Genomic DNA, 13,311 nt, shown 5'->3' on the forward strand with positions numbered 1-13,311 from the left:
ATCTTGAGGGGCAGTCAAGGCAAAATAACCTGGTATTTGAGGGAATCGTGGAGTCACCTGGAGAAACTTGGGTAGAGACAGAAGAGAAGGTGAAAAAGGTTTTAGCTGAAAACCTTCAGATGCACCAGGGAATGGAGATGGAACAGGCCCACCGCATAGGCAAGCTTGGAGGGGACAGACCCAGGCCCATTGTAGTGAAATTTTTTAGATATAAGGACAGAGCTGCCATTCTTCAATGCACAAAAAGACTAAAAGGAACAAAAATGTACTTCAATGAGGACTTTACTGATGTGGTAAAAAGGAAAAGGAAAGAACTGATGCCAGAACTGTGAGCTGCAAGACAAAAAGGAGACATTGCCTACCTTCGACATGACAAACTAGTTATTCATCCACGCAGTAGCACGCATAAGTAACATAAGTGACGTAGACAAATGCAATCATAAAGCAAGTATGCAGACACTCACTTTTCTTCATGGCAACAGGAACAACTTATACACATACTGGACTCAATCATTCACTACAAAACATCATAGAGTGTGATGAACTGCAGTTAAAAAACTTCCAGTACACTGAACATCATTCACATAATACTGAAAATGACATTGATCTGTATAACAACTTTTTCTCTGACATTAACGAAAGCTGTAACTATTATACCCAAGAACAATTTAACAGCAGTATCAACATGGACAATGGTTTATCAGTTATCCATTTTAACAGCAGAAGCCTTTATGCCAACTTTCACAACATCGAATACTTTTTAAGTCAATTCAAATGTCCTTTCAATATTATAGCTATATCAGAAACCTGGTTAAATAGGAGTAGGGGTATGGATTTTGGAATTGAAGGTTATGAGATGGTTTACATTAACAGACAAAACAAGAGTGGGGGTGGTGTTGCTTTGTTTGTAGACAGGAATCTTGATTTTAAGGTAGTGGAAAACATGTCAACAGTGGTGGATAACGTATTAGAATGTGTCACTATAGAAATATTTATGAAGAAAAAGAAAAATGTTATTCTGAGCTGCATATACAGAGCACCAAGCTCTAATATTGACTTATTTAAAGATTGGATGGAGGAATATCTTTCAAAAGCAAATCAAAAAGTTATGTTTATTTGTGGCGACTTTAACATCAATTTGCTCAACCCAAATCAAATGACAGAAGAATTTATAAATACACTGTACAGTTGTAATTTGTTTCCAAATATCAGTTGTGAAAGTAGTTGTGAAAAGGGTCATTCTAGGTATTTCCAAACCGTTAACTTACATCTTTAATTTATCATTCCAAACTGGGACATTTCCAAGTCGAATGAAAATGGCTAAAGTCATACCACTGTACAAGAATGGCGACAGACACCACTTCACAAATTACAGGCCTGTTTCTCTTCTCCCACAATTCTCCAAAATCCTGGAAAAACTCTTCAATGATAGATTAGATACAGTCATAGAAAAATACAAATTACTTTCAGACAGTTAATATGGATTCAGAACCAACCGATCAACATCACTAGCATTAACTGAACTCATTGAAGAAATCACAAATTCCACTGACAATAAAAAATTCACAGCTGGAGTTTTCATTGATTTAAAAAAAAAAAGCATTTGATACCGTAAACCATGACATTTTAATCAATAAACTGGAACAGTATGGAATCAGGGGAGTGGTGCTGAATTGGGTTAGAAGCTATTTGGAGAACAGGAAACAGTTTGTGATGATGGGAGACTGTTGTTCTGAGGGTTTGGGTATTGTGTGTGGGGTCAGTGTTGGGACCTAAACTGTTTCTAATGCATATTAATGATATATGTAAAGTGTCTGAACAAATGAAATTTACATTATATGCTGATGACACAAATATTCTAGGAACCGGTGAGGATTTACAGCAACTTTTGGACGTAATCACTTCTGAGCTAAATAAAACAAAATTATGGTTTGACAAAAATAAATTGTCAATAAATCTGTGTAAAACAGAATTCATGATTTTTGGCAAATGTAAAACAAGTAACGAGATAAAGGTACAAATAGATAGTGTAGATATAGAAAGAGTGACTCAAAACAAGTTTCTTGGAGTGATAATTGATGATAAAATTTGCTGGAAACCTCACATAAAATATCTATAAAACAAACTATCCAGAAGCATCTCACTCCTGGCCAGAGCAAAGGGGATATTTGATCAGAAATCACTTCAGATTCTGTATAATTCATTGATCTTACCTTATTTAAGTTACTGTTTGGAGGTATGGGGAAATACATATACAAGTTCATTACATAGAATTTTTATATTGCAAAAAAAAAGCAATAAGAATTGTTCACAATGTTGGTTTTCGGGAACACACAAATCCACTATTTTTACAATCTAAAACTTTAAAACTCATTGACCTTGTGGAATTCAAAACTATTCAAATAATATATAAAGCAAAGAACAATTTACTACCGGGCAATATTCAAGAAATGTTTTGTGAAAGAGAGGGAGTCTATGATTTACAGGGAAAATTAAATTTAAAGATTCATAAAGTACGCACTACATTAAAAAGTTTCTGTATCACCATTTGTGGAGTAAAACTGTGGAACAAATTGTGTGTGGAGATAAAACAAATATCAAACATAATTCAGTTTAAAAAAAGATATAAAGAATTGATTCTTGAGAGGTACAGTATTTAATAATGACAATGAGGCTTGTTTGTTTATGAATGATGTACTGATAAATCTGCTGGAATTATTGAAGAAAATGTTTGTTAAGTCTGTTTGTATGACTGTACTGACATGAACATACTGTTGTGGATAATTCAGTTACTGCATTATGGATTGTTGTGGTTCGATGCTAAAATTAGGGAAATAGTATAGGCTGCTTGTTGTATAAAGTTAATGATAAAGGTGTAAAAGCACTGAGGAGTAGGATTAAATAAGTTTATACTTCTTCCTACTCCTTTTCGACCATGCAAAATTCAGACTTGTACGTGCTTGAAGATAGATTCTGTCCATTTAAATTTTTTTTACGTCTTAATTTGCTTTGTTTTGTCTTATTTTCTTTGCATGTTCGAAATAAAATTAAAAATAAAATAAATAAAAATACCTCGATTCTCTACACCAACCGTGGAACCGGCTCGGCTTGGCTTGGCTCGACTCGACTCGGGTACCAGGTCCTATATCTGGAGACCGTTTCCATTACAGGATACTACCCGCTTCACAGTACCTGGACGTCATAGCGATGCAGCGCGTTACTTCCGTGTTGTCTGCTCAGAGAGTTGCTGATAAACTCGCTCGTTTCGTGTTCTGTCGTCAAGCTCATGCTGAATTTTTATGTCTGAACCTCCTCGACAAACCATGGTGCAGTTTTGCGGGCTGTCATCATGTCGATTAACCTACCGCTATATTTACTGTAAACTTCCACATCTGTTTTTGTAAAACGGCGGGTCACAGAGACGACTCTCTGACCAATCAGTGGTCTGCAGTGTTTATACGTCACGTTTTATCTGCTCCCCAGCCCTGGAACCTCAGCGGAGGTGATACCAAAAAAGTAGTACCGGGTACCAGATTCCAGGTCCTTTTTCGTAGTGGAAACGCAAAAAGGCCGAGTCGAGTCAAGTCGAGTCGATACCACGTAGCGAAAACGCGGCAAAAAACAAAAACAAAACGTGTGTTTTCTACTCCATTCCACATGCAATCCCACAACAAAAATGCAGTTCTTTACCCACTAACCTGCTAAACAACTAACTAATCAAACTAACAAAACCAGCCTGTTTCTAAATTTGAAACAGGAGCTTTAGAGCAACCATGATCATTTGACCTACATGACCATATATTTTAGATGAAAAGGCTTTGTTTACCTGTTGTTGTCCAAGTCTGGCGTCGTCCGACGCTGGAGACCACCAGTGTTGTCATCACAACCATCACCATGGAAACATAAATTGGCTTCATCTTCATGTCCATCAGCTGAGCACAGAACAGTGAAACGTCTATGTGTCTTCTGAATGTTCATCAGTATGTCCACACCCTTTTATCTCCACAAACACTTTCACTTCCTGATTCAGATGTCAGTGGTGCTTCAGTTTCAGTTCTGTGGAATAGTTTCCTCTGTACCCAATAACAGATTTCTCAATTTCTTTCAGATTTCATTTCTCACTTGTGGATTTTTTTTTCTACCTGTCTTTTTCTTTGCACTAGTGTGTTGTATGTTGCTGCTGTCAACCTGTGAAATTTCCCCATGGTGGGATCAATAAAGTCTTATCTTCTTACTGACAGAACTAATTAAATGCATTTAATGCAGTAAAAGTGAAAACATCCAGGTTCTGAAACCTCAAACCTAGTCATCATTCAAACCTTTGTAGACATTTCTAGCATCTGTTTGTGTGCAAAGTGAACTGAACCTCACGTTATATTAATATAATGTAAAAAGATTAAGCCATTCTATCAAAATCAATTTGAAAACAAACTAAAATAATGAATATTAACTTCACTCCTTAAGCTGTTATGTTGGGTGGCATATGACAAGGATTTCAAACCGGCCCGGATGGATAGCTGATTTTAACTTTGGTCCTTTAGAGGCATTACAGCGTACTGTGTAATCTCAGATAATGGAGGACTAAACAGCTTTCAAAAACTCAAAGATAAATATTACTTGGGAAGGGAAGATTTTTTTTTAGATACCTTCAGATTAGAACTTATTTTAACAGCAGTATAAAAAAAGTGGAACTCAGAAACACGGACTTAACTGACATCATGATCGCTGCATATAAATCCAAAGTCACCTGCAAATTAATCTCAAAGATCTACTCATGTTTACAATCAAACAAAGGAGTTTCTACGCTTTATAATAAATAGAAATGGGAGAAAGAGGCCAAAATAATCATTTTAGAAGAGGACTGGTGGAAAATCTGTAAAACCGAATCAGGCACGTCAAATTCTGGTCATTGGAAGGAATTCAGTTGGAAAAATATTGTCAGATTTTTCATTACCAGTTATGGGATTGTTGGAGAAAATGTGGAAATGCCCTTGCAGACCATTTTCACATTTTCTGGGACTGTCCAAAAATTAGACCTTACTGGACTGAAAGGATGAAAATGATTAACACAATAATGGGGTTTGAAATTAAACATGATTTCTGCACAGTTTATCTTGGAAATCTACCACCCACAGTCAATTCTAGAGATAAATATCTGATTAATATAATGCTGGCAGCCTGTAAAAAAGCCATAACAAGAAAATGGCTGATCGAAGAAACCCCAACAAAGAAGGAATGGATTGGAATTATTAAAGAAATATATAATATGGAAAAACTAACTTTCTCCTTGAACCACAATTTGGACAAATTTATTAATTATTGGCTAAAATGGACATCCATCCCAGAAGATGTGACACCCCAATAGGACAGCACCTTGTTTTTTTCATGAGAAATACACATATATGTCAACATCTGTGTGTTTTATTATCAACATGTGTAAATATGCATTTCAGGAAAATGTACACAAATGTTTATGAAAAATGATGCATGTAACTATGTCAGCAGGTTTACGGGACATGACTGGATGCAATATGAGAATATATCTGAATCATCTGACTTGGACTGAAACAGGACAATACCCAAACTATTTCAACCTTCTTATTATGATGGGATAACATTGTGACTCACTGACCCACATATTTATCGCTGTACTTTAATTTTTGATACTACCCTGTCTGTGCTTGTTGACATCTCTTGTTTCGTATATCTTTATTTTCTGTTTTATTATCTGTTTGTTAAAAAATGTAAAACCTGCTAAAAATAAAGTATAAAAAAAGAATATTAACTTCACTCCAATGTGTGAAACATCTTTTCTCCTCATCTTCTCAATCATCTTTTTTTTTTATCTTGTGTTGTTTTCCTTATTCAGTCCCATTATTCCTTGTCTTGTACCATTTTGTGCCATGTTCGCATTGCTACATACAGTATTTTAAGTCATTGTCTTGTTTCCTCTTTCACCTCCTTTTCATTTTATTGCATCTTTATTACCCAGAGTTTATACAATGCTTACTTTCAAAGTGCTTTCAGTCACAGTTTTTAATGAACTTTTTTGTTGTCATGTTCACTCTTTGCATTATTGTCATTTACAAACATGCACTGAATAGCACAGCAGACACTAACAACCACCAAACATGTCATATGTGAGTCAACAGCGACCCCTGCTGCTTTAACGGCATAAAAAAATAAACCCTCTGCTTCACAACACTGCTCTGGACCCTGTGATAAGACTTTCACCACGTTTCCCTCTCGTGGTACTGGCTTGACTTGACTCTACTCAACTCGGCCATTTTGCATTTCCATTATGTAAAAGAACCAGGAATCTGGTACCCGATATTTTCTTTAGTACTTGCTCAGACAGGGTTCCAAAATGGCTGAAGAGACACCAAAATGTGACGTGTAAACACTGCAGACCACTGTTTGGTCAGAGAGTTATCTGTGTCCAAAAACAAAATATAACTATCTTCTGTAATCAAATCAGAATAATCTATCCAATCCAAAACAGTATGAAAGCAAATCTGTGTCATGAGATTTCAAATTATAAAAGAAGATTTGTAGCTGAAGAAAAGTTTTGAACACACGTAAAAAAATAAAAAAGAGGTTGTAAAAATAATTTGTGCAAGTGTAGACCATTTTTGTATCATTGGGAATGTTTTGTTCACATGTATAACTAAATCTGACAGAGGCACAACTCTGCCACCCCTAGGTACAACACTGAAGTTACGGGTTACAAAACTGAAGCTACGGATCACGAAATACAAGTTACGAATTACGAATTTTGGCCTTGTCCAAGCGAATAACCAATCAGAGTGTTATTCACTGACCTGCCAATCAACATTACCCCACCTATATGCAAATTTCCACCCAATCAAATAGTAGCAGCAAATTTCCCGCACAAAGTTGAAGATCAAATATAAACTCGGCGGCACTACTACAGAACCTTTGAGCGGGACGGGACAGTCAGTCAATCCGACAAGTAGGCTACGTTGGATGGAGAAAAGGATGGATTCAAGAGAGTCTACCCAGGTAAGTTAAGCAGCTTGATGATTTCTGGAGGTAGGCCTATCTGCAATTTTGCAATATAATGTAATTAAACCTTGCATTATAACGCGTCGTTATAGAAGTGGCCCATTGATGTGAAGTGCTTATAAAATAGTGATAACTTGTGCGGGGAGCTTTGTGTATGGGATACCACGCAGTTTGACATGCACTGTGTTGGTAAGAAAAATAAACCTAGGCTACGTTTAAAATGGATTGTAGTACAGTTCTAAGGAGTCTTCGGTTAGGAATTAATCAGACCGGTTGAGTTATTTTGCAATTCTTTTCTGATTATCCTCAAATGAATTTGATATGGAATGACCATCTGTCAAACTTGGACATATATGATTTATTTCGTGCATTATTTTAAACCGTATAGGCTGCACTAGAGTATGTGGATATAGAAGTTTATAAAACAGTTTCCTGAATTAAACCCACTGGAAGGGTATAGCCTATTGCTCCTACTACCCACTGCCAGCGTTGTAGATAGATTACAGTAGGCTAAGTCATGCAGACAGAATAAAAAAATAACTTGCTGTTTAAAGTCACCCTCGTCTTTATATATATGTCAAAATGTGTATTTTATTGTATGCATGCCATGACAAGTTTTACAAAATAGTGCAATGTAGGTCTGCGCATGACCGAATTTTTGGTCCCGTGGCCACCCGGTATAGCGCAACATTCTCTCCCCTTCCCACCCGCAAAAGTCCTGTAAAAGCAGATTTATTTCTTTAATAGGCAACTCAACGGTCAATGCACAGTTTTTATGTTGATGAATTATGGCCTCTATTCAACGTATGTCCAATGAGATGCAACGCCTAGGCTATCCTTTATATGGGACTACTGAAAAATAAGCACAAGTTAAAACCTGCTTTTGAACATTGATTTATTGTAATGCAACTGTTCTGTATACGACAAGTAGCCTATTATTTTATGTGGTTGGTTATGTTTGAATTAAGAGCCCTTTCATTGGGTTGTCGTAGACATCAGCATAACAGCGGGCTTATTTTGAATTCGCCAGTTGAGTTGAAGTACGTTTGCAAATAAATATCAACATCTGAAGAAAAGCCGGTACACTTGCTGTTATGTGTTTAATCCAGTATTTAAACTGAACTTTAGTCTATTATTTGTACTCAGCAACAACACACGCTGAGTGTTACTATCAACATCCGGAGTTTTTCATTATAGGCTATTTATTTATTTAGACTAGTTGGCCTATTTAGTCTACCTTTGCTTTGAAGTCAAACTCTTAATCAAGCACTTGGTTTAATTTAGTAAAAGTTAGATTTTATTTGTAATTCTCGGGAGTCCCGCTGATCTATTCTATATCCTGCTATTGCAAGCAGAATTCAAAACATGTCCCGCCAGCACTGCATACTACTTTTGCGTCGCAACCCGCAGGAGTGCAGGACTCTTACCATAGTCTTGGCAAAAACCAGTGTGGCATTATGGGATTTGGAAAATATGAAAACATGGAATTAAGTCTTCCTTGGTCACCAAAATTGCAGAATTGCAACAAGATATTACAAAACGAAGGATATAGCCTATTACTAAATTTTACTTTCATCGCCATATAGTTATATAGCCTATTGGTCTACCACTAAGTGGTAACATGCACTACTTCAATTTGTTGGCCCTACTAATGAATTTAACTTTGTGCGAAATAAGTTTGTGTAGATGTCAGCCAGTTAGCCTACATTTTTCCTCATCAGAAAGCATTGATGCTTTTGGGCATCTGTGTAGGCTGTAGGATACACAAATCCTCCTCCTCTCACACTGAATCAGCGGATTCAAGCTTCATTCAACTGTATTGATCTAATCTTTATCTTGTATAAGCTCACCATGAAGTGTGTTTTCTATTTTTAATTTTTTAAATTTTGAATAATAATACTGTTATTGTTATTAAAATATTAATTTTTTTTTTTTTTTTTTGCACTTTTCATTCATGAAATATAGCTCAAAGTATTTTACAAAAGGGAATCAGTTAGCCAGGTTAATACCCACAGCAAAGTGACAACACAAGTTTAATGGATACAAATAATAAAAACCCAATGTCTTCCACAGGACCAAAGCAATACATTGGTGACCGCAGTCCGCAACTTAGTTAATGTACTAACATGTACAAGGCCCCAAGTTGCACTGTTCAAGGAGCCACACAAAGGTATGATTAGATGTGTCATGAGAGTATATATTTACTAGACTGTTTTGAAAGGATTTAGAGAAGGAAGTCAGCAAAATCCTGCACTTTTCTGTGTGCCAGGAAATCCTTTTTTAATGTCAGCAGAATAAGCAACATAACAAGCTTCAAAAACTAATTTTGAATATTGGCTGTAGAATAAAGGTAACGTTGCAGTGGTGTGTCTTGATTGAGTGTCATAGCTATTACAGCTTCAACCTTCAAACTGGTCATTGTATCCTTTCTAAATATGCTTGTTCAATTCTTTACATGTATTTGTAGCCTAGGAAAGGCACTACAGAAATAAAAGTAAATAAATAAATAAACAAAATGGTCTTGACGGAGAAGTGTATAAAAGATATATTTTCATCCAATGTCATGTTTTTTTTTCAGCGTCCAACTGTCAAACCAAATGCAGCCAGCAGACCAACCGCCTGCAACTTCTAATATTGGAAGAGAAGTGCAAAAGTATGGCATTATTAACTTGGCATCAAAGGTTGAATGTATGATTCAGTCAATTATATCTTTGCACTCAATGTAATTTTAACCCATTTTGCCCTATGTGTTTAAGCCTTCAGCCACCACGCCAACCGCCAACAGCCTCAGTTGGAAGTGAAATGTAAAGGTATGACAATCACACTATTTAGGGCTGCACCATTATGGCAAAACTTGTGATATGAGTGTACAACATTTCAATACAGATAATATTGCTGATTCACTTAAAGAAATTCTAATTTTATCCACTTTGAGACATGTTCCTTAACAATGTTAAGATTAGCCATTTGTATGTATGCTTATTTAAATATTTCTAATCTAAGCTGAAATACTGTGCAACTCAAGTTAAATGTAGTCAATTGTAATAGAGTACATTTAGCAGTGAGCATTACAAGTTGCCCCATGTTGACTACACCTAGCCCCCAGAGTGGTATAGAAAGCCATTCTGACACCAAATGCTGTATAAAACGTGAAATTAGTGTGTGTGTGTGTGTGTGTGTGTGTGTGTGTGTGTGTGTGTGTGTGTGTGTGTGTGTGGGATTTAGTATTTAAAAAATATATTATTTTGATTTTTCTAAAGATCATTTCCAGGATTCTTTAATTCGAGAAGGGGCAGTGGAAAGAGACGGTTGCCAAGCAAGGCTGTTGTAGAAATGAAGCAGCTCAACTTCATATTTTGCCTTTTGCCAGAAATGATGAGCACAACGCCCAGAGATGACTCCAAACTCCTAAGGGCGGGACTAGGAAAGCGCACAATTAACATTCAAGAAAATGCTGACCACAGAGGTATGACATTTTTATGTTTTAGTTAAAATACAGATTAGTTACGTTGTCCTATGCTTGTATTTTGACTTCAGAGAAAAGTGTTTGGAAAGACACATACTGTGAGTTATCTAAAGTGGAAGAACTACTAGAATGCATCATAACATGAATTATTTTCTACACAAACCAATTTCTTTATGAATGAATTATCAAAAATCACAGTCAGCTTTATTGTCAATTCTTCACAAGCACTAGACATACAAAGTAATCGAAATAAAGTTTCTCACTGTCCCATGCGTAGACAAAACAGTGAGGGACAACAGTAAAGTACATTATATATAAAGGCAATTATACATTGCCTTTGTCATTTTTTGTGGAGCAATAAGCTGATTTAGTCCATGCAGGAACTGCATTAGGTATGGTCACAGTTGTGATCAAAGCAGGAATTTTAAGCATGAAAGTAATGATTTTCTTCTCACTCTAAATTCAGATTTCCAGAGCACTCTCAGAGGCTTTTCCCAAAATGAGGGAACTGACCGGAGGCTGGCTTTTATACAAAGCAGAGGGTATGGAATACCTCAGATATCCTCAATTAAATTCAAATATGAAAAATGCACAGAGAAATGAAGTGTGTGGACAGATATTTAAATTGGGTGTAGTCAGTAGTGAAATTCATGGAAGGGGTTGCTGTATGTCTGTATGGCTTCACTCTAATAACAATAATATAGTCCTGATCACCCTTGGAGATATTGCAAAGATGAGGATTAAAGCAAGCAGCTTTTTCAAGCATCTTTCGATAGCAGGTTGATAATGTGCGTCTACAGCAGATATATGTAGACCGTGATATCACAGATTCAGGGATTGAACTCTGAAAGAACGAAGAGACAGGAGTAAAAGTAATGAATTAATACTATGGGATGGCACAAACTAGTGGTTGACTGCTATTCACAGTCAATGGGTGAGCCGATCGAGTCTGGATGAAATAAGCAATCTGACAACTATGATCATGATGTCACCCAGTGGTCATTTACTTGTTGATCTGAAAAAGCTTACTATTTGAACTTGGCCAACACCACATGTACATTACAACATATTTTCTGTAGCCTAGAAATGATATAAATAGTTTTCAAGTGGTATGTGATGTTACATATGCACCCAACTTCTCTCCCTCATAACTCAAGCCATGCCTTGAACACAGCTCAGCCACTCTAGTCTAGATCTCCAGTGATCTTACAGCTTCAGGCCACACCCTTGTCTTTCCACACCTGTGCCTCCTTACAATCACTCCCCTCAATGTCTGAAGTCTTTTGTTAACTTTCTCTCTGTCCTTGATATCCATTAATCAGTGTCACCTGCCCCTTATATGATTGCCTTTTATTGTCCAAACCCTCCTCACCTGTTTGTCCCTTTATATAAGTTTGCTCTAGCCCCCATGTCTTTGTCTGGTCTTGTCAATTCCTGGTCTTGGTGTTTAGTTTAGTTATGGTATCCAGACTTGTGTTCCCTGGTTTTTAATCCTTCAGTTGGATTCTACAATTAAGTTGTGTTATTCTAGTCAGATTCTTTGTGTGTTTACATTCTTACAGTTTTCAGTTGATACCTTGAAGGGTGTTATGTTGCTACTTTTGATATAACCTGCTCTTTTTCAGTTGTGACTTTGAACTCCTTATTTCTGGAACTAAAGCAGTGTTTTGAAATCAGTTTTTGTACTTGGAGGGCTGTGACAGTGACACAGGTTCATTTTCATTTGAAGATGTTATGCGGTAAAGATGTAATTCTATAATCCTGTCTGGTTTTCAGAGTTCAGTCACTGAATCTATGATATCATTTACTAAAAGAAATTGAAATTTCGCACAATAGCGCCCCCTACAAATGTACATTTAGAAAAATGACATCAGTTCGGACATACGAACACCGATTTGGCTCAAATTTAACTCAGACATCTATCTCCCAAGCCTACACCTATTTGTCAAAAGAAATTGAAATTTCGCACTACAGCGCCCCCTACAAGTTTTTTTTAAAATTATTTTATTAAAATCGCTTCAGTTCGGACATACGAACACCGATTTGGCTCAAATTTGACTCAGACATCTATCTCTCAGGCCTACATCCATTTATCAGAAAAAATTGAAATTTGGAGCTATAGCGCCCCCTACAATTTTACTTTCACGAAAATTGCATCAATTTGGACATACGAACACCGATTTGGCTCAAATTTTACTCAGTGGTACATCTTGTAGGCCTACACCCATTCAACGGAAGAAATTTAATTTTACCTGCATACCACCCCCTACAGATTTACGTACACAAATATTTCTTTAGTTTGGACACACGAACAAAGATCTGCCTCAAATCTGAATCAGTTGTCAATCTCCCAGGCCTAAACCCATTCATTAGAAGAAACTGCAATTTGGTGCTAGAGCGCCACCTGCTGAACGATGGACATACTTCTACTGGACATGCCCGTGGCGAGGGCCTTTAGATGCCGCTTGTGGCTTTAATTTTTCTTTCTCCTGCGCTTTGAGCTCAATTTTGAACCCCTGAACATTTACGAAAACTCACCAAATTTTGCCAAAAATTCAGAAGTGCAAGAAATTGAATTTACATATAAGTTTCGTAGATGTCGGAAAAGAAATGTTGCTGCAGCACCCCCTTGAAAAGTGTAAATGCATTACGTCAGTGGGAGCACGGCCCAATGTGAAGTTTGTTGTAGAGCCACGAAAATCGGTACACAGATTAATCATGAGGAAACAAACAAAAAATATTGTTATGGCCACGCCCCTAAAGCAACCCTTAGTCGGCCATATTGGATTGAAATTTCCAAAATGCTGAGTCAGCGTTTT

At 36.7% G+C, this 13,311-nt stretch overlaps 1 protein-coding gene across 2 annotated transcripts in view; it reads right to left on the reverse strand.

Annotated features, from left to right (window-relative positions):
- Positions 1–3,983, reverse strand: part of LOC115420122 (uncharacterized) — a 40,697-nt gene extending 36,714 nt beyond the window's left edge. The window contains exon 1 of one of the 2 annotated variants that reach the window (XM_030135361.1): positions 3,827–3,979. In XM_030135361.1, coding sequence (XP_029991221.1) covers positions 3,827–3,929 — 103 coding nt within the window. In that variant the 5' untranslated portion in view covers positions 3,930–3,979. Of the gene's footprint in view, positions 1–3,826 lie in introns of both variants that reach the window. The other variant, XM_030135363.1, reaches the window with a different exon arrangement.
- Positions 3,984–13,311: the final 9,328 nt, after the last annotated feature.

Source organism: Sphaeramia orbicularis, chromosome 5 (genome assembly GCF_902148855.1).
Source record: "Sphaeramia orbicularis chromosome 5, fSphaOr1.1, whole genome shotgun sequence".
Taxonomy (NCBI): Eukaryota; Metazoa; Chordata; class Actinopteri; order Kurtiformes; family Apogonidae; genus Sphaeramia; species Sphaeramia orbicularis.